Source organism: Scomber japonicus, chromosome 5 (genome assembly GCF_027409825.1).
Source record: "Scomber japonicus isolate fScoJap1 chromosome 5, fScoJap1.pri, whole genome shotgun sequence".
NCBI lineage: Eukaryota > Metazoa > Chordata > Actinopteri > Scombriformes > Scombridae > Scomber > Scomber japonicus.
In genome coordinates, this window is record NC_070582.1 from 5,793,839 (window position 1) to 5,816,583 (window position 22,745).

Below are 22,745 nucleotides of genomic sequence, written 5' to 3' on the forward strand. Positions count from 1 at the left end.
TATAGTAGGGAGGTTAAGCCCAAAAAATAGGCCTTTGACTTCAAGCCATGATGCAAATGTCAGCTTTGGTATGGAAGTACCTTAGGGTCATACAAATAAATTTATCCTAAAACACAAGTGGGATCACACTTTGTATCAGAAATATACACGTTTTTTCAAAAATGGCCGCCAATACGCCGAAAATACTCTAGAGCCCATATCTTTGCTTCTGTTATAGCTATAACGACAAATTTGGTGTCAAAGTGTACAGTTTTGGGGTCAAAGAATCCAATAAAGTGGTTTCAAGTTTAAAAAAACAACAATTTCCCCCATACCATGACAATTGGGGGTAAATATGCACCTTTCACATATAAAATTGTGTCATCAGATTGACTTTACTTATCTTTTCCTTCAAAAAATAACATTTTGTATTTAAGTAGTGCAGCTACTTCTGTATAGTACATTTAATATGAGAAGTACTAATATGATTTAGTGTGTTTGTACCCCTGTGTAACCTCACCCTGCTTCTTGTAGCTGTGTGGAGGCGCTGCTGGCTGCAGGAGCTGCTGTGGACGCGGCGGCGGCGGCGGGAGGACAAACCTCCCTCTTCCTGGCCAGTGAAGCAGGAAGTCTGGACTGTGTTCAGGTCCTGCTGAGCGCCGGAGCCGACCGCTCCCGCACCTCCACGGTACGTCTGCTTCACCGTACTGTACATGCACCAGAAATGCTACGATTCAGTATGAAAACACAACGTGAGCGACATCTCTGGAGTTTGAATTTGAATTTTCTTGGTGCTTGCTCACATTTAAGGTCAGATGATTGCAAAGGCAAGACAAACTGTTTTATTCTGAATTTACTACTCACATAACAATATTGACTCAGTAATACATTAAGGATTTCCTCCCTTCCTTCCTTCCTTCCTTCCTTTCTTCCTTCCTTCCTTCCTTCCTTCCTTCCTCCCTTCCTTTCTTCATTCCGTCCCTCCTTCCCCCCTCCTTCCTTCCTTCCTTCCTTCTTTCCTTCCTTCTGTCCTTCTGTCCTTTTTTCCTTCCCTCCTTTCCTTCCTCCCTTCATTCATTCCTCCCTCCTTCCTTCATTCCTTCATTCCTTCCTTCCTTCCTTCCTTCCTTCCTTCTTTCCTTCATTGCTTCCCTCCTTCCTTCCTTCTTTCCTCCCTCCCTCCTTCCTTCCTTCTGTCCTTCTTTCCTTCCCTCCTTTCCTTCCTCCCTTCCTTCATTCCTCCCTCCCTCCTTCCTTCATTCCTTCCTTCCTTCTTTTCCTTACATAACAATATTGACTCACACTAAGCATAAATCACAGACTGACATCTTGAAATCAGGACGCAGTAAAACATTTCAGTGGTAGTTTTTTTTGTGTTTCTTGCTTTTTTTAAATCCGTTTTTGGTTCATTTATTCTGAAAAGTTCATTTTTTGTGTGTCAGATTTTACTTCTTTTTGAGCAACAACCTTCATAAAGAATAATCAGAATCTCCGCCTTGATGTTCCTCCTCGTTCTACTCACGTTTTGTTCCAACACATTGTTTCACACTCAGCCTGCGACAATTTAACTATTCTCGTGTGTCTGCTCGTCTCATTAGTGCAAGCCCATTGATTTATGGGCTTCGTCGGTCTCCATGGAAACCATAGGGTTTTGTTGGTTGCCGTGGCAGCGTGCGATGAGACCCTATATTTAGTTACCTGCTTTGTTCTACTTTTAGCTTTTAGCTTCCCTGCTGAGTCGGAGAGCTGCCAGAGTCTCTATAGCATATCCGACCTCTTCGGCTCTGGAGTATTTTTAGCAGCAGCAGCAAATGTTGGCGTGCGTGTCGGGTCAAACATAATGATTTAACACGGAGGAGGACTTTTAAACTGGGCTATGAGACTGCAGCCTGAATATGCAGAACAGTCTGGGTGTGTTCATTTAATTTTTTTTATGATTTCTTTTGGGGGATTTTTTAATTGACCAACTTGAAAATATTAAAATCTGGTGGAAGTTTAACACATTCCTTCCTTCCTTCCTTCCTCCTCCCTCCCTTCCTTCCTTCTGTCCTTCTTTCCTTCCCTCCTTTCCTTCCTCCCTTCCTTCCTTCCTTCCTTCCTTCTTTCCTTCCTTCCTTTCCTCCCTCCCTCTTTCCTCCCTCCCTCCTTTCCTCCCTTCCTTCCTTCCTTCCTTCCTTCCTGCATTCCTTCCCTCCTTCCTTCTTTCCTCCCTCCCTCCTCCTTCCTTCCTTCCTGCATTCCTTCCTTCCTTCCTTCCTTCCCTCCTTCCTTCCCTCCCTCCTTCCTTCTTTCCTCCCTCCCTCTCTCCTTTCCTTCCGTCTTCCTCCCTTCCTAACTTCCTTCCTTGACTCGAGGACAACAGGAGGGTTAAAATGGTCTTTTAAATATTCTGTTCAGTTTTGAGTGAGAATCTGTAGAAACTGAAAACATGAAAAGTTGCAGTCTATGCTTTACTGTTATTCTCAATCTGTACAAAGTGGAGCTTAAATAGTTGATTACCTACCTGAAATTGAATACCTAAAATTCACTGGTTCTAGCTTCTAAAATGTGAATTTGCTGGTTTTCTTGATTATAAATTGAGTCTTTTAGAGTTTTGACTGTTAGATGTACAAAATAAGTCATCTGAATATGTCAATTTGTGCTCTGGTAAATTGTCATTGGCATTTTTTACCATAATAGATTAGATTAAAAAAATCTTTTATCGAACAAACAATTAGTCAAGAAAGTAGCTCACTAATTGATAATGATAATATAGATTAGTTGTGGTCTGGCTGGTGTAATCAAATGATGGTATTACATCCTCAACGCAAAATCACATTAGTTCCACTCTGCACAAACATGATGAATGCTAAAGTTTAAAGAATTGAACTTGTGACACCTTCTGTAATTTCTTATCTGTTATCACTGAGGAGTGTGTGTATGTGTGTGTGTGTGTGTGTGTGTGTGTGTGTGTGTGTGTGTGTGTGTGTGTGTGTTCGTGTGTGTTCACTCACCTGTCTATCTGTCTGCAGGACGGCTGCACGGCTCTCCACGCGGCGGTGCGTTCAGGACACGTGGACACGCTGCGTCTCCTGCTGTGCCACCCGACTCAGGGTGACCTCACTGTGACCCTCGACCCCCCCGGCACCCTGGCACTGCCTGCTGCCCTGCTGAACCAGGCCAACAGCGACGGCTGGACGGCTGCACACATGGCTGCTGCTCTGGGCCTCAAGGTGCGACGCAGAGTCATTCACTAACATGAGATGTGATTCAGGGCGGCTCTTCACATCATGTTACAAGCTTTTTTTATTTTTTTTTTAAACGTATCTTTATTGGTTTTTGTATTCATGGACCCTAGGAAGAGAAGCCGTTGCCTGGGTAACAGCTAATGGGGATCCAAATAAAGTAAACTAACAACATCCAACAATTTAAACATATGGCAGTAATGAAATATATTAATAATGAAAATATTAATAATACAGAAAAGGTAAATAAATTAAATGTCCTAATAAAATAAATAATTAAAAAAGATAAATTAGGTCGCGCAAGTGGTCGAGTGGTTAGAGCACATGCCATATACGCAGCTGACCCCGGTTCGAATCCCGATCGGAGGTCCTTTGCTGCATGTCACCCCCCCCCCCCCTCTCTCTCCCATGTTTCCTGTCTGTCTACTGCTTAATAAAAGGGGTCTATGCCAACAAAATCTTAAAAAAATAAATAAAAACAAAAGATTAAACCAACAAATTAGTCAACAAATTACTGAGCAATAAATAATAAATTAAATAAATACATAAATAAAAATAATCATCTAAAATAATAACAATAGAAATCAATTAATATTAATAATAATATAATAATAAGATTAATATAGGTTACATTGTACACTCCCAATAACACATTAAATATTTTTTATTATCTCATTCTCCCACATCTTCCATATCTCCACCTTTCATCTTCCAAATGTCATAAAATTCAGAAGCCCTCTTTCTAACAATATAGGTCAGCTTCTCAAGAGCCAAACTCGATGTTAAGTTATTCAACCAGTGTGTTACAGGCTTTTTAAATTTTAAGTTACATTAGTATTTTTTTTAATAAGGCGGCTTTAATAACCAGAAGTAGAGTGAATATTGGACCTTATCAAGTGGACGCAAACATGACTCCAAATGAATGCTAATGTAGCTGCGTAGCTGCCAGATATATAATTAGGTAATTACTTGCTAACATGTTAAGTATAACACCTTCATAAGTTAATAATATATCAGGACTGTGTGTCTGTCAGCTTGTTTTGGACTTAAAGCAGCTTTAATCTCCTCAATGATTCTGCATTAAATCTACTTCCTGTTTCATCTGCTGCTTTCTATTCTGCAGTTTATCTTTATAGCGTTTAAATGTTTACACTGCTCTGTGTGTTTTTGCACACTCACACCGACTCTAACGACACTAACACATCGCGCTCTGTCCACTATATCTTCCGCTAATGTCCGACCCTGCCATCAGTCTCTACGGTCACCGGCTAATGGGACGGCTGACCTTCCTGGCTGGAATCGTCCCGCTCAGCGTAAAGCGAAAGCAGGAGGCTCTACACCAGACCAGACCAGACTAGACTGAGTGTCTGACTTGAATATAAATGAAGAGCACTCATTGATGTGTGCGTTCACAACACATAAGAGCTTCTGTTGCAGACATAATATCATTTGTGGTTACAGTGCGCAGCCTTTAAGTGTACACAGATGATTCTTAGTCATGCCGGGCAACTAATCTGTCTTTATGAAACAACTAATCTCTTTAGTGTTGCTCTCAGATTGTTTAACGATTGTGATCTCTGTGTGTGTGTGTGTGTGATCTGTGTGTGTGTGTGTGTGTGTGTGTGTGTGTGTGTCTAGGATTGTCTGGAGGTGCTGTGCAGCCACAGTGAACAGGACATCGAGAGGAGGGACAAGTGTAATCGCACCATACATGACGTGGCAACTGACGACTGCAAAGATCTACTTGAAAACCTCTGTGAGTGTGTCTGTGTGTCTGTGTGCATGTGTGTGTTGTTTTTATAACACGTTAAGTCTTATTCCAGGGGAGTCAAACATACGGCCCGTGGGCCAGAACCGGCCCACCAAAGGGTCCAATCTGGCCCACTGGATAACTTTGCAAAGTATAAAATATGCAGAATACTATAAGTCCCTGTTGACGTCAAACTTGATATAATTGACTTGCAACGTGAATCAGATTTTAAAAAGGACACGTTTTTATCAGTATCTGTTACCACGGTAACCCCAAACTGACAGCCCTGTCTACAATTTCTTTTAACGTTTGAGACAATTTAATCTAATTCTTCTTAAGGCATCTTAAGTCCCGTTCATCTGCTTTGTGAATAGATGATTTATTATAGTAAAGTCATAATACATTATTTATAATAAATACTATGCAGTGGATTTTAATGGTCTGGCCCACATGAGATCAACGATATCTGTATGTGGTCCTTAAACTAAAATGAGTTTGACACCCCTGTCTTATTCTATTCTTGCCATCATTCTGATTTCTAATGAATCATTTTACACATTGGTGGTAAATCCTGTGTTAAAGCTTGGCTGACATCAAATGTAATTTCATCAATCAATCAATCAATGTTTATTTGTATAGCACTTTTCATACATAGTGATTTAACGCTAAGTGCTTTACAGAATAAAAAAACATTTCCAACCCCCAGCACTCCCCACACACACACATCCTGATCCACACACACACATCCTGATCCACACACACACATCCTGATCCACACACACACAATAAATAACTGTCATGAGTAATGACTCAATAAAAACAGGAACTGAGGAAACGCTGACATTACTCTGATGAATCTGCAACGAGGAAACACCAGAGATTGGATAAAAATGTAAATATTCAGAATAGCTGAATACAAATAAAATAAAATACATTTATTATGCAAATTAACTTATTTGCATGATTTTTTCCTGCAAAACAATTATAATTATGTAGAACAACATGATATGACTTTCCATGTGAAGTTGATATGAGACTATTGAATTATTAGCTGTTCAAACTTCGTGTCGTCCTCCCGGGTCAAATTGACCCGTCTGTTTTGATTGTTCTTTCTTTCCTCCCTCCCTCCTACCTGCCTTCCTTCTTTCGTCCTTCCTTCCTTCCTTCCTCCCTTCCATCCTTCCTCCCTCGCTCCTTTCCTTCCTTCTTCCTCCCTGCTTTCCTTCCTTCCTTCTTTCTCCCTCCCTCCTTTCCTTCCTTCTTCCACCCTCCCTCCTTTCCTTCCTTCTTCCTCCCTCCCTGCTTTCCTTCCTTCCTTCTTCCACCCTCCCTCCTTTCCTTCCTTCTTCCTCTCTGCTTTCCTTCCTTCCTTCTTCCTCCCTTCCTCCTTTCCTTCCTTGACTCGAGTATTTTAACAGAATATAGTAAATTACACACTGATTACATTTAAGATTATTAAGACAATAAATAACAATACATTTAAAAAATGCATTAATTAGCCCCAAACCGTAGCAACATTAGCCAAATTTGATATCTTTTTCTGTACCTCCCCCTTCTTTTAATCTTTCTTCCTCCCCTTTCTGTCTCCTCTCCTCCAGATTCGTACCGCGTCCTGGTTCGTCTGCAGTGTCCAGGTGGAGGAGGAGCGGCGGGGTCCATGTGTCCCGTGGAGGCTCTGGAGGAGGAAGTGAAGGGAGTCACCGGCAGCCAGTTGGTGCTGGGCCGAGCGTCGGTCGACCGCTCTACGAGTTGGTCCCAGCTGAGCGCCTCCCTCGGCCGAGCCCTCACCTCCCATCTCCAGATCCTCTGCGGAGATCCTCAGACGGCCAGAGAGGAGGCGCAGCGTCCCCCGCTAGGCCTCGGCCCCGCCAGCATCGCCTCCATCCTGATCGGTGAGGAGATGCACCTTTTTTTTTTACTCATTTATTCCTGAATCCTTCATGTGATGTTTTCCCCATAGACTGTATAAAAGAAATGGACGTAACATCCGTGACGTCACCCATTGGTTTGTGGACTGCTGCTCGGAAGCCAATAGTTTCAAATCTAGGCAGCGCCATCTTGAAAATTTCAGGTGCATGCTGGGAAAAATAAATACACAGATTCTACTCATATGGGCATGAGGCGGGGCCATAGGTGGAGCGGGGAGGTTGCTATGGTTGTGAGGGCTGGATCTCGAGGACATTGGTCAATCAACCTGTCAATCAGGACGTAGCCACACCCTAATGCATACCCTGCTTTATCATCACATATAAAATCAGGGAGGCCAAAATGTCCCAAATGAACATCATACTGCATTGAAGAAGGCTTTAAATTAGCGATTGAGACCATAAACACATTTTGAAAACGTTTACTGAGGTTAGAAATCAAGTGAGAAGTTGGTGAATTCTCCATTGACTTGTATAGAGACGGTCGCCCCCTGGTGGCCTTTTGATAGAATGCAGTTCTAAGTTACTTCCACGTTGGCCTCATTTCAGAGGACCAGAACTCCCCGCCTGGTTTTCCCCTTTATTTCTCCTTTCCTTTGCATCTGTCTTGCATCCTTTCTTCCTTGTGTCCTTCCTTTCCACACATCCCACTCTCTCTCCCGGACTTCCTGATAATTATCCATTTCACTTTTGCCTCCCCCTTTTTTTCTTCTTCATGCATTCCTTGTAAACTTTCTAACAGTCCTCGTCCTTCTATCAGTTGATGTTCAAGCTGCTGCTCCTGGTTAACTCCGAGCCTTTTCATGTACATATTCAATTACAGTGAACATAAATGTGATAAAGACCAGGATGAGTTGTTAGCTTGTTGGCAGGACTCCATGTTTTTCTCTTGTTGTATCTCTTTCTGTTTTACTGCATGTTTACTTTACCGCTGCTTGTTCCCCTCTAAGTGTAAACTGAAGACTCTGTTTTAAATTAATGGACCGAGCGTTCAGTCTAAACAAGGTTTTTTAACGTCATGTAAGGTCGCCTGGGTCCTAGCTGCTATATCAGCTCAGAGGCTCCGACACGTTTGTGCTGATGTTGATGAGAAAAGGATCATGGGATACATTTGATTTTGTGTTCATATTATATTAGATTACAATATGTTACTGTCAGGGTTGGGAAGGCTACTTTAGAAATGTAATAGGTTACAGATTACTAGTGTCCTTCCTTCCTTCCTTCCTTCCTTCTGTCCATCATTCATTCCTTCCTTCCTTCCTTCTGTCCATCATTCCTTCCTTCTTTCCTTCCTTCCTTCTGTCCATCATTCATTCATTCCTTCCCTTCCTTCCTTCCTTCCTTCTTTCCTTCTTTCCTTCCTTCCTCAGCTGCTAAAGTAACTGTTCCCATTAAGCACCAAAATCTAAGTACAGCTGTTTTTCATGGATACTGACATGACTTATAAGGGAGATCATTTCTTATAAAGCAACATTTATTTAAATGTATTCATTAGTTCATGAAGATTTTGGGATATAAAATAGAGATATTTGATGAAAAATGTCCAAAAAGTCTGCTCCAAATAAGCCCACGTCATGATTTATTATTAAATGTTAAAACAATATTGATTTCATAGAATTATAATGAGGAATATATGTGTTCAGTAACATGTTAAATATTAAAAAATGGGGGGAAAAAAACCCTTTCATAAGTTACTATCTCAACATTATACGTCTAATATAAATATCATTGATATGATGAACAAGTGGGCCTGTATCACTGGCACCTCTACATTTCAGTCTTTGGTCTACTGTGACTTTTTCTTGCGTATCAGTGCTTCTCAAAAAGCCACCATTACTCTTTTCCTCTTTCCTCTCTCTTCATATCAGGCTCTCTGGGTGATTCATAAAGGCTCTAAATAAAACAGCATTACCCAGAGGGGCACTAGTACATGACGCTCACCTGTTCCTGTTCCCGTTCTCGCCTGCCTGCTTTCCTCTCTGTCGGCTGCTAGTCTGAGTAGCGTTACATTAACGTTTTCGTGGCCGCCCCCCCCCCCCCCCTTTTCCCTCCTCCCCCCTTCGGCTAAGTTCTTTGTTGCAGTCTTGATGACTTAATTGCACCACACACTAAAGCTAATGTAGATACCCTGAGGGACAACTGGACACAGAGCGCGGTCATGCAGAGGCACTTTGTTTGTGTGATACACTAAAAGTAGAGAGGAGAGGAAGTATTCAGGGATTTCGCCGGGAATACGAGGAACTAAAGGGCTTCCCGTCCCGGAGTTATAACTTTATTGCACCACATATGGTAAAAAAAAGTGCATTTCTAGTCTTCTTAAAGTGCTTTTACACCACAAACCACATTCACACACACATTTATAAGCTGATGGCAGGCTGGCAAACTGACACTGGCACAGCCTTCGGGAACTATTTGGGATCCGTCGACATGTGGATTGGAGGAGTTGGGAATTGAACCGCCGGTTTTCCGATTAGCATCCGATCCGCTCTACATAGTCAATAACTTTTTTTTTTTTACATTAATAGGCTAATTGAAGTGGTTGTCTCATTGATTGAATACATGTCAGATATATATCTATTAGTATCTTTTATTCAGTGTATAAATTCAGAGTGTAATGATTAATTGATTCATTGTTAATGATTTGCTGATACCTGCTGACACACACACACACCGACTCGGTTCAATTTAATGCCTTTAACCCTCCTGTTGGAAAAAGGAAGGAAAGGAGGGAAGGAGAGAGGAAGAAGGAAGGAAAGGAGGGAAGGATGGAGGGAAGGAAAGGAGGGAAGGGAGGAAGGGAGAACGAAGGAAGGAAAGGAGGGAAGGATGGAGGGAGGGAAGGGAGAATGAAGGAAGGAAAGGAGAGAGGAAGGGAGGAAGGGAGAACGAAGGAAGGAAAGGAGGGAAGGATGGAGGGAAGGAAGGGAGAACGAAGGAAGGAAAGGAGAGAGGAAGGGCGGAAGAAGGAAGGAAGGAATGAATGAAGGAGGGAAGGAAATAAGGAATGAAGGAAAGAGGGAAGAAGGAAAGGAAAGAAGGACAGAAGGAAGGGAGGAAGGAAAGGAAAGAAGGAAGGGAGGAAGGAAAGGAAAGAAGGACAGAAGGAAGGAAGGAAAGAAAGAACAGTCAAAACAGATGGTTAAGTGTAAAATGTAAAAATAGACACATTACAGTCTTAATAATAAATAAAAACTAATAATAAATAGTATAAAACAGAAATATAAAAGCAGAGTGAGTGTATGAACTCAGCTTATACAGGATAGGGCTGTTCTTTTATTAGCATGATATTCAGTAGTTTAATTCTCTGATGGCACTCTGATAAAAACTTGGCAGGAAGCTGGTAGGTAGTGTGAGTTTTTAAGGACCTGCAGAGGATGAAAAGGTGTTGGCCCTGGGTGAGATGAATCCCTTTTTAAAGAAAGACTACATGTAGAGGTAATTCTGTAAATGTCCTCTACATCTCTTCAACATGTGAATAAGAAGGAACGCTGCTGCTGCTTCAAGCTAGAAACATATTAGAAACCTCTCAATACAACACAGCACTGCTCCAACCTCTTCTTCTTATTACTTCTTATTATACTTCATATCTCTCTCTCTCTCTCTCTCCCTCACTGTCTGTCTCTCTCTCTCTCTCTTTCTCTCTCTCTGTCTCTCTGTCTCTCCCTCTCTCTCTCTCTCTCTCTCTCTCTCTCTCTCTCTCTATCTCTCTCTGTCTCTCTCTCTCTCCCTCTCTCTCTCTCTCTCTCTCTCTCTCTCCCTCTCTCTCTCTGTCTCCTCTCTCTCTCTCTCTCTCTCTCTCTCTCTCTCTCTCTCTCTCTCTCTCTCTCTCTCTCTGCACTAAACACTGCAGCCTTCAAGTTGATAATAAAGCCGAATAAAAACAGAAACTGAACATTATAACCTTCATCAGAGTTTCTACAGTGCCTCCACCAATTCAATTTAAGTCCTTTTTTAATACTTTTTCACTTTTTCATACAGGTCAAAGAATGAGATGTAGGCTGGACAATAGGCTGAGACACACACACACACACACACACACACACACACACACACACACACACACACACCCATGTGGTGTGTGTATATGTTTGCTTCTATGTTTCTGTTTTTCTGCTGATGAAATATCATCAGTGTGTGGTTGGTTTCCTCCTCAACTGAAGGCTGGTTTAGGGTTAGAGTTACGTGTGTGTGTGTGTGTGTGTGTGTGTGTGTGTGTGTGTTGCAGTGCAGGAGATAGATGTCTTCCATCTCAAACACAGAGGACTTTAATTCCCCTCTGTGTGCCTCGGTCTCTACTATTTGTTTATGGCTCCAGCTCTGCATCACACATTTACTCACACTGTTACTGTCTTTTACACACAATGAATGAGGCGGGTTTGTTTGTGTGTGTGTGTGTGTGTGTGTGTGTGTGTGTGTGTGTGTGTGTGTGTGTGTGTGTGTGTGTGTGTGTGTGTGTGTGTGTGTGTGTGTGTGTGTGTGTGTGTGTGTGTGTGTGTGTGTGTGTGTGTGTGTGTGTGTGTGTGTGTACTTTTAGAGGTGGGGGATGATGAAAGACAGCAGGAGCAGAAAGGAGGGATGCATAATGGATGAGACAGGCAGGAGGGGATGGATGGAGGGAGGGAGGGAGGGGAGGAAGATGCCAATTTAGGAGAAAATGTCTGTCTTCTGTGTCAAAGCGGGATCCACCTGCAGACACTCTTTGGTGTCTGGTTTTGTGTCTGCACGCGTGTCTCATTTGCCTCTCGGTGCGTCTGCATATGCTTCTCATTTCTCTCAATCTGTGCGTGTGAGTGTGTGTGTGTGTGTGTGTGTGTCCTCATAACATTACTACTACATACATGTTTCAAGTCGTGCTGCAACCAAGTGTTAATAAATCGATCAACGGACCAGCAGGGATTTAATTTTGATAGAAGATGCCCCGCTGAGATTAAGAGTCTCTACTAGCAACAGTATATTGATTATACAGTACATGCAGGTAGAGCGGACATGATTGGTTAATTGATTATTACTTGCTTTTTGATAATGGGATAATTATTTTTGTCATTTGTCAAGCAGAAATGCTGAGGTTGCACTTTTCAAATATGGGATTTGAGGTCTTATTGAGATTGAGGGCACAGAGGACTGAACATTTTTGGGATTTTGGACTTTGGCTCAAACAAAACAAAACATTTGAACATATCGACATGAGCTCAAGTAGTTACGACAATAATTTTTCACTATTTTCTGACATTTTAGAGACAAAAGGATGAATAGATTAACCAAAAAAGTATTTGTCAAATAAATGTTTATTGATGATATTTGTGAGTTGCAGGATTACATGGAGGTGATAAAACATATCCACATATTGGAGCTGAAAACATTTGTTTATAAATTGATATGTTATAGTTAAATGATCACATTTTCAATATTACCTGGTTATCTAAACTTTTATTTTGTAAATTAAAAAGATTTGTGTTTTGGATAGGCAGTTTGAATGTGTCAAATTGGGCTTCACAAAATAATATACAAGCATTTTCTATTATTTCCTGACTTCTTTTTTACACTTTATTCAGGGAAGTGTGACTTAGAGGCAGCCTCTCTTTTTCAGTAACACCCTGACCACATTTACACAGTTACACACACTCACATCTGGAAGCTTCCCAGTACAACCACAGTGTGATTTGCCGGCCACTGAGCAGCAACACTGGAGCATTTAGGGACTTTTTTCACTTTCCCTACCATGATTTATTCTGACTCTGGTCACTAGCTCACTTCTCTAACCTTTAGGCCCAATTAACATTGACATTTAACATGATGGCTACATGATAAATCAATGAATTGAAAGGAGAGGAAAAATAGTACTTTTTAAAATATGGAAGTTCAATTTGAAGTTAAAGGTTCATTTTTCATACAGTTCGATGTCCAATTAGGAAGAAAAATCTCGACCTTATTCCTGAACAGGTTCTCACGGGGGTTTTAAAAAAAAGTGAAGCAGTAGTAGTTTAGTAAGTGTGCAGTACAAATGGAGTGCTTCTGTAAAAGCTTCATGTCAGCATAAAGGGAATAACCCCCCCCCAAAAAAAACTTGTTAAAGTTGTATTATACTCAGTCTACAGTGTCGAGCTGCTCGCTTACAGCTGATAGTCGGAGTCGTCTGTCACAAAGCTTCCAGCTGAATCATCTGCTCTCAAATTACCTTCTTTATTTCTACAAAGCTGCCGTTCAAAGAGAAATGCTGCAAAAGCTTTAAGCCTTACAGAACATAGTGACTTTTCTCCCCTGTAAAATACTAAAATATAAATAGAAACATCCTTCTAGAGTTGCAATGATTAGTTGTTTAATCAGTTTTGTTAATTGAATGGCATTTTTTTACTTGATGATTAAACATTTGAGGGTTTTTGCTTCTCAAATGTGAGAATTTGCTGCTTTTCTTTCTCTCAATAAACTGAGTATTTAGGGTTTTAGACAGTTTATTTGGTGAAATATACAACTGTAGGAAGTTGAAAAGGCATAAACCCGCCCCTGCTGCTGTAAATACATTCAGCGCACACTACTACTATCATAGTCTACCGTTAGCCGCCGAGCTAGCAGCCAAGTTAGCCGCCAGGCTAGCAGCTGAGTTAGCCGCTGAGTTAGCAGTAGAAAGCTCTCAGATGTAGTGTCCATGTTTCTGGTAGAGGTGGTGACTTTGATTGACAGGTGACACTTGGTAGGGGGCGGGGTTTCAGCAGACTCAGCGGCCACGCCCACAGCGTTTGGGAGCAGAGAAAGAGGCTGAGTTTTACACAACTTAGAAGCCTAATTTCATATATTTGGCGATTTTTTTAATCATTCAAATTTGGCAGGGTGGTTAACAACACACTTTTCTGTGGTATGTCAAACTCAGAACACATATTTATTCCTACTTTACACAGACTTTAATAGATTTTCCAAGAATATAATCATCAGATTCACACCACTGCATCCTTATATTACAACTATTAGTGAGTTATGAAACCGTTTGTTCTGATATATGCTGTACTGAGTGATATGATTTCTTATATATATATATAAGACCTGGCATCGATCTCAAAGCATCAGGCAAACACACAATACTATAATTAAACATGATCAGAAGAACATACTGCTCATCTATTTAAGCTGACAACATATGATAAGTAGTAGTAAAATTTCTGCGATTTCTTGTGTTGTTTTAAGTATTCGACTAGTTCATGTAATAGTGATGATGATTTTAGGCTACAAAAGTGACCTCTTGTTTCCATTAATGTGTGAATATCTGTGATATTAAACACAACATTCAGAGATTTGAACCCTGATACAGAAAGAAAATCCATCACAGTAAACATCAAGTCTAGTTTTGGCAGTTGAAGAGCAGAGGTTGGTGTGTTCGAGTGCTTGTGGTGAAGTAGGAAAATCCACCTCCCTCCCTCCTTCCCTCCTTCTCTCCCTCCTTTTTTATCTTAGAAGAGTTTTGTTGTTACTTTACTGCAGAAGTATAATTACATGCAGCTCAACTACTAAATCGAATGAGTTGCAAACATTTCAAGGTTTTCTCAAAGGTTGTTCTTTAGTTTCACGCTGATTCACCATCATGGGAGTAAAGGCTTCGCTATTTTTGGTTGGATTTTTTGGGGATTTCAGACCTGCTCCACTCTCCAGAAAAATATATTTATTTTCATGTTTTAAATTTCTACAACACCACTTCTAATGCATCATCTTGTCTTAATCTGACGTCTATTTGCTCTAATTAGCTCCTACGAGAAAAGCAGTCCCACGGAGGAGGTTACAGCTTCCCGTATTACTGTCTCACACACACACACACACACACACACACACATATGGTGCACTACAGAGTGAGCAGAATTAATATATGTAGTGCATTAATATTGCATCTCTATAACATTTCATTCAGAAAAAAGTACATTCTGTGATTGAATTATGGATGAAGAGGTCTGGTAGGAGTAGGTTAATGAGCTGTCTGCCAGATGGGCCAAAGTAAAGTAAAAAGTCAAGTTGTATTTTGTCCTACAGCTTTTCTGATAATTAACCTTCCTGTCATCTGTTTTGACTGTTCCTTCTTTCCTCCTTCCTTCTTTCCTTCCTCCCTCCTACCTTCCTTCCTTCGTTCCTCCGTCCTTCCCTCCTTTCCTTCCTTCCCCCCTCCCTCCTTCTCTCTTTCTTTCCTCCCCCCTACCTTCCTACCTTCCTTCTTTCCTCTGTCCTTCTTTCCTTCCTTCTTCCCTTCTTATTTTCCTTTCTCCCTCACTCCCTCCCTCCCTTTCTCCCTCCCTCCCCCCCTCCTTCCTTCTTTCCTCCCTCTCTCCTACCTTCCTTCCAACATAAATGTTTTTATTCTGTAGATCCTAATGCATCATACAGGATCTGCAGATAAATTATAGATCATAGTGAATATAATTTATGAATGTACTGTGCATTAAAGTATTTTCTGTGTCTTTTTTCTTAAAGCTAACAGCATCCTTTTCCATCTGATTATATTTGTTGGCGTGCGTGTTTTGTTTGTACGGGTCTGTTTATGTGATTTGGTTTTTATTATCCTAACGCATCTCTCGCTCTCTCTCTCTCTCTCTGTGTCTGTTTTCTTCCAGGAGACACGGAGTGGTTTCCCGGTCAGGATCTGCCTCTTTCCCCTTGGGATCTGGTCAGAAAGCCTCTCAGCCAGTGCGTCACCATCCGCCTCAAAGGTACAAAAAAAAAAAAAAACATGGCAACCAAAGTTCAATCAAGAGCACTGAGCCAAAATCAACAAAAATCAGAGCTAGCATCAGTGATAGCAAAATGACATTTGGTGGATGAAAGAGCCTTACAAATGATTTTGGATGCACATGCAGCGTGGGCATTTTTTTATTTTTTATACCAGCCTCTACCCGCTGAGCTGCGCTGCATGAAGGAGAAATTAAAGCCAAAACATTTTATTTTTTTTCCAGAATAGAAACTCTAAATAATAATCAATCTGAATCTAAACTAAAGCAGAAACAATAAATTAACAGTGCTAGTAATTTGAGCACATGTGTTCTCTCAAGGTCCACATTTCTTGGAGCCACAGCCCACACGGAGACTTGACTGCACAGCATTAAAATGAAAAATAAACAAAATGCAGTTGGACCCACAAACCCACGATCCACTCACAACAGATTTGTAGTCCAGAGGAATCACATAACCTGACACGTTGTTTGTTTCCGCTTGTATTCGCAGTGAATATTCAGCAGTTTGGGTGCACAGGGACTCAGAGGGGGACAGGAGAGAATTGACTGTTTTGGGTTTTTTTGCTACTGTATATAATAGTCACGCAAACAAAAGGTGGAATAATTCCCATCATGAAAGCTTTATAGATCAGATCTTTGTAGCAGCTAGAAGAGGTAATAACGACCGATAATGTTGTAAAATTCCTGAACCAATAATGTAATAACTTCTTTCCATATTCCATATTGTTCACACTTCCATATTTACCCCCAAAAAATATAATAATATATCACATTATGAGACAGAGAGAGACAGAGATACGGAGAGAGACAGCCAACAGTAGGCCAACTTCATCTCTCACCCAACTGTTTTTACTGTTCCCTCCTTCCTTCCTTCCTTCCTTCCTTCCTTCCTTCCTTCCTTCCTTCCTTTCCTCCCTCCCTTCTTCCCTTTCTTCCTTCCCTCCTCTCTCTCCTCCTTCCTTCTTTCTTTCTTCCCCCCTACCTTCCTCCCTTCCTTCTTTACTCTGTCCTTCTTTCCTTCCTTACTCCCTTCCTCTTTTCCTTTCTCCCTCCCTCCCTCCTTTGTTCTTTCCTCCGTCCGTCCTTCCTTCCCTTCCTCCCTCCCTTCTTTCCTTTCCTCCCTTTCTTCCTTCCTTCCTTCCTTCCTTCCTTCTTCCTCCTTTCCTTCCTTGACTCCAGTAGGGTTAAAGACAATCGTGTATGTTTAGGGACAGAATCTCTTAGCATTTTAAAAACTAACTAACTAAATAAAAGCCCATCTACACTCATGTATAGTTTAAAAGACTCATTACAGGAGCTTTCATGCTGATATTTTCCTCCACTTTTGTCCATAGTCTGGTTAATAGCTGCACTTCAACATAGCAAAACCTATCATGAGTTAATGTTGGTATCTGGAGAGCTTCTGATACACCATAATGATGTTTAAACATGTTTTTATTATCTGTATTGTGATGTAAATTGGCACTCCACGTTGAATAAGGTGCCTTTTCATTTTACAAACTGCTTTCAAGGACAGAAGTGTAAATGATCACAGATGAGTCACAGCAGCAGACAGTCTCACTCCTGCAGATACTGGAAAAGTCTTTTTTACTCTGTCTGCTTCTGCTGCTTCTTCTGCTTCTTCTCTTTTTGCTGCCTCCGTTCCCTGAATTGCTTTATCTACAGTATTTCTCGTCTCATTGAGTCAGGGAAAAAAAAGAGGAAGACTGACTGAACAATATTCTGGCACAATGAAAATCATAGTGAGCAAGCAGCAGCAGCCAGGCTCTCCAATCTCGCTCCGCCTCCATCTCTTCCTCCGTTCATCAATCTATTTTATCTGCGTCTGTGTATCGCTCCGTCTCTGCCTCCGTCTCTCTCTCTCGTTTTCTCTGTCTTTCTGTTTTCCTCAAGAAGACGCCTTGAGAAGTGAGTGGGGATGTGTCTGAGTGTGTCTGAGCCTGTGTGTGTGTGTGTGTCTGAGCCTGTGTGTGTGTGTGTGTGTGTGTGTGTGTGTGTGTGAGATGCCCTGACTCAGTGGTCCGTATCGACCAGCCCGTCCATCCAGCTGCCTGCCGTCGCTGTGGAAACGTCCAGCATGTCAGTTTTTACCCTCTGCTTGTTCAGTCCGTTTCCGAGCTGAAATAAATCTATCAAACGTTCGTTGCCTCAGAAGGAATTTAATTAAGAGACGGTGTGTAAATAATAGTTGATGGTTATTACTTCTACTCATAAATATCAAACATATCGCAGCCTTAAAGTTTGCCTCCTTTTCTTCTTCTTCTTGTTTTATATATGGGTCAGTGATAAATTAGGGTTGGTAAGATGATCAATTCAAAAATATCTTTAAAAATTGTTTTAAAAGCAGCATCAGGTTTGTTAAAATGTACATTTTGTATTTTTGTTGGTTTTATATCATTTGAAATGACATTTGTACCATTTTTTAACCAAAAGTGAGACTGAATGCTTCTGAAAATGTCAAATGGTGTAACCACAAAAGAATGATAAATATTAAATATTTTATCACCTACAGTGTATTTAAGTGGACTTATACTAATAATTACAGATGCTACTATATTTGTTTCACTGCTGATGCTGCACATTAATCGACATCATCAGTTTAAAGTCACCATGAAATTGACGTCACATGACTTCTACTTCCTGTAAAACAGAATATCTTAGAAGGGGATGTTTTCATGCAATAGTGGGAGTTTAAATTTAAATTAAAATTTCAACCCATAAAAACCTTCATGAAGTCCTTGATCATCACTTAAAATGATGTCGTGCCCCAACATCCTATATCAACAGGAAATGCATCAAATCAAGAAAGTAATAGCATCATTTCCCAGTGACTTTAAAAGCATCAATGCTAAGGTGCTAAAGCTAATATGCAGTTCCATCTAAAACCTATAAATAATAATACATACTGATTATACATACTGTAGTAAAGTCGCAATTAAATATGAGCTACACTTTATTTTCCGATGATTTCCTGGAATGGATCTGATATAACTCAGTGTAAAATATGCAGGTTCCTAGAAAGGTTGGTGTAAATTAGCACTAATTACAGAGGAAAAACCAGACAGTGTTTATTTGATACAGTTAATTTACTCCAATTAATTACCAGCCAGTGAAACGTAGAGAGACTTAAAGAGAATCATTAACAAACAGGTCAGCTGAACTTTGAGACATATGGAGCAGGAGGTTTCTATAATAATAAATGATTAATGTACAGTATGGAGATTTAATTGGGTTTAAAAGGAGCAGTTCTTTCAAGGAAATGCTCATAAACTCTGCACAACTAATAAACTCATGTATCTGTTTTAGAGCTGCAACTAGGTTGATTAATCAGCAGAATATCTTCTTAAGTAATCAGTTTATCATTTTGTCTGTAAAAATGTTAGAAAATACTGAAGAAAGCTTTTAAAAAACATGAAATCATCACATTTAAGGAACTGAAAATATACATAATATAATATATAAATATCTACTTGATATTTAACCCTCCTGTTGTCCTCAAGTCAAGGAAGGGAGGAAAGGAGGGAGTAAGGAAGAAGGAAGGAAATGAGAGAGGGAGGGAGGAAGGAAGAAGGGAGGGAGGGAGGAAGGAGGGAAGGAAGGAAGGAAGGGAGGGAGGGAGGAAGGAAAGGAGGGAGAGAGGAAGGAAAGGAGGGAGGGGAAAAGGAAGGAAAGGAGGGAGGGAGGAAGGAAGAAGGAAGGAAATGAGGGAGGGAGGAAGGAGGGAAGGAATGAAGGAAAGAAGAAAGTAAAGGAAGGAGGGAGGGAGGGAGGGAGGTTGCATCCTGTACTGTACGTTTTCACAGCTGCTTCTTTCACAGCTACAGTCTTTTTTCTTTTTTTTCTCTTTGTACCTAAATGTGTCACTTGATCTGAAGAGTAGTGGAGCAGACAGTGGAGCTGCGTGAAGATGCTCGCTGTTCTTTGGGCTCGCTTAGGAAACAATGAGTGTGGGCGTGTTTTTTTTTTTTTTTTTTTTGATGTGCATCACAACACAACCGCTGTGTGTTGCCAATTATCCTCTCTGTTAAAATCCTTTTCTCTTCTCAAGACGTTTAACTCATCGCAGAAATCAGTTGGAAACATTTCTCGCTATCTGGAAATAGAGAGAATACAAAAAAAAAAGTTATTAAAGGACAAACTGGAATAAGACTATAGTATAAAATGATTCCTCTAAATGATATATGACATTTCTGGAAGCTACTGAAGTCTTAATATTGCCAGATGTTAACACACAGACTATTTGAAGTGTTGAGGCAGCAGTAGATTGATTCTTCTCACAAGCTATAAGACTCTTATAAATGCATAATATACATCATCTACTTCCTTAATTAATTATTTATTATGATTTTTATCAGGCACTTGATTCCCCCTTAATATTATTTAGCACTGGTTATTTTGAACTGCTGCTGCTGCATAATAGATAGATGGATGGATAGATAGATGGATAGATGGATCTGCATGACAGATAGACAGATACTGTAGATAGATAGATAGATAGATAGATAGATAGATAGATAGATAGATAGATAGATAGATAGATAGATAGATAGATAGATAGATAGATGGATGGATGGATCTGCATGATAGATAGATAGATAGATAGATAGATAGATAGATAGATAGATAGATAGATGGATCTGCATGATAGATAGACAGATACTGTAGATAGATAGATAGATACTGTAGATAGATAGATAGATAGATGGATGGATGGATGGATGGATGGATGGATGGATGGATGGATGGATGGATGGATGGATGGATGGATGGATGGATGGATGGATGGATGGATGGATGGATGGATGGATGGATGGATGGATGGATGGATAGATAGATAGATAGATAGATAGATAGATAGATAGATAGATAGATAGATAGATAGATAGATAGATAGATAGATAGATAGATAGATAGATAGATAGATAGATAGATAGATAGATAGATAGATAGATAGATAGATAGATAGATAGATAGATAGATAGATAGATAGATAGATAGATAGATAGATAGATAGATAGATAGATAGATAGATAGATAGATAGATAGATAGTCACTTTATTGATCCCAATGGGACATTCAGGATACCAGCAGCTCAATATAAGCATAATAAAGCATAAATAAATAAAGCAACAAACATCAGATAATAAAAAGATGATAAAAATGTGTAAGAGTAAATAAAATCAATAACAAGATTTATTTTTAAATCAATGTAATTATAGTCTTGTAATTGTTCTTATGTGTTTCTATGGGAACATGATGCCAGAAGCTCTCATTATAAATGTTAAGTTAAATGTAGTTTACATGATCTGAATGTTGGAGGGAAGGATGAGTCAGTGTCTGTTTCCTGGAGGAGAAGAAGAAGAAAAGCTCCACATCAGTAACTCCTCCTCCACTCTGATCTAAAGCTTTAAACCAGTAAATAACACACTGACCACTCTCTGCTCTGATTAACTAGACCAGGGGGGTCAAACATGAGGCCCGTCAGCCAGAACGGGCCGACCGAGGGGTCCAATCTGGCCCACTTTCCTTCCTGTCTTCGCTTCCTTCCTTCCTCCCCTCTGTCTTTCCTTCCTTCTGTCCTTCCTCCGTTTCTTCCCTCACTCTTTTCTTCCTTCTCTCTCTTTTCTTCCCTCCTTCCTTCCATCTTTCCTTCCTTCCTTCCTTCCTTCCTTCCTTCCTTCTTTCATTCTTTCATTCCATCTGTCCTTCCTTCCTTCCTTCCTTCCTTCCGTCCATCTTTTCTTACCTCCTTCCTTCCATCTTTCCTTCCTCCCTTTCTCGCTTCTGTCCTTCCTTCCTTCTGTCCTTCTATCTGTCCTTCCTCCCTTTCTTCCCTCCCTCTTTCCTTTCTCTCATCCTTCTCTCTTTTCTTCCCTCCTCCCTTCCATCTTTTCTTGTCTCCTTCCTTCCATCTTTCCTTCCTCCCTTTCTCGCTTCTGTCCTTCCTTCCTTCTGTCCTTCTATCTGTCCTTCCTCCCTTTCTTCCCTCCCTCTTTCCTTCCGTCCATCCTTCTCTCTTTTCTTCCCTCCTTCCTTCCATCTGTCCTTCTTCCCTTTCTTCCTTCTGTGCTTCCTCCCTTTCTTCCTTCCTCTGTTCTGGCCGTCCTTCCTTTCTTCCCTCCTTCCTTCTTTCCTCTTTTTCTTCCATTTTTCCTTCCTGTTCTTCTTTTTTATTCCTTCCTTCTATCAATCCTTCCTTTTTTTTCTTCCATCCATCTTTTTAATGGTTATCAGATCAAATAGGGCTGTATGTGGCCCTTGAATGAAAATGAGTTTGACCCTCCTGAACTAGACCTTACACACACACACACACACACACACACACACACACACACACACACACACACAGCTTTTGGATGTTACGGGTATCAAACCTGTGGTGTTAAAGTGTCAGGACAGTCACCTTGTGTGATGTAACTGACAGTTGCTGACACTGAGCATGTAACCAGAGCAGATTTATGGATTTATGTGTGTGTGTTTGTTTTGTCTTTTTTTTTTGACAGGTCTGGCTGAGTCGTGTCTCGATGAACTGGCTCTGGATTCTCTCTTCCCGCTGCCGCTGCTGCACAACTACGTCCGCCTGGTACACAAACACACACACACACACACACACACACACACACACCAAAGACTGTGAGGGATCGAAGGATTAGATGAGTTAAATGCTGAATAATAAAGGAGGAAGCTAGAAGACTGCAGCGAGAGAAGGGGCGAAGAGAGAGAGGCGTGAAGTGACGGACAGATGAAAGAAAAAAAGAGAGAGGGTGCTCAGTGTTTTCTAACAGCCACAGTGCCCCCTGCTGGCCGTGTAGAAGAACTAACACCTGAAGGAAATCCATGCTAACACTGAGAATTAACATTTTAAAATACAAGGCAGCTCAGACGGATGAAAAACCATCAATGACAGCTTCACACTAAGAGGCAGAAGAACCTGAGAGCTGAGATTTCATTCAGCATCTGCAGCTCTGAATGTTTTATGTGGCACATTTTCAGAAGTGAGCTGATGTTTTAATCTGCAGTGACACAGAAGTCTGACAGAGAAACATGTTTCACAGCTTTGATCACAGATGCAACACACAAGTTGAGAGTTAAGTAAGTTTGGGCTGCGACTCTTATTCTATTAATGGCTTGATTTATTCTTTTCTACCTAACCAATCATGACCGA

At 40.7% G+C, this 22,745-nt stretch overlaps 1 protein-coding gene across 1 annotated transcript in view; it reads left to right on the forward strand.

The window, feature by feature from the left end:
* The window catches only part of cttnbp2 (cortactin binding protein 2), a 110,516-nt gene that overhangs the window by 72,447 nt on the left and 15,324 nt on the right, over positions 1-22,745 (forward strand). Inside the window, exons 7-12 of the mRNA XM_053318892.1 lie at positions 514-667; positions 2,991-3,191; positions 4,842-4,959; positions 6,552-6,845; positions 15,464-15,559; positions 22,084-22,163. Coding sequence (XP_053174867.1) covers positions 514-667; positions 2,991-3,191; positions 4,842-4,959; positions 6,552-6,845; positions 15,464-15,559; positions 22,084-22,163 — 943 coding nt within the window. The remainder of the gene's footprint in view (positions 1-513; positions 668-2,990; positions 3,192-4,841; positions 4,960-6,551; positions 6,846-15,463; positions 15,560-22,083; positions 22,164-22,745) is intronic.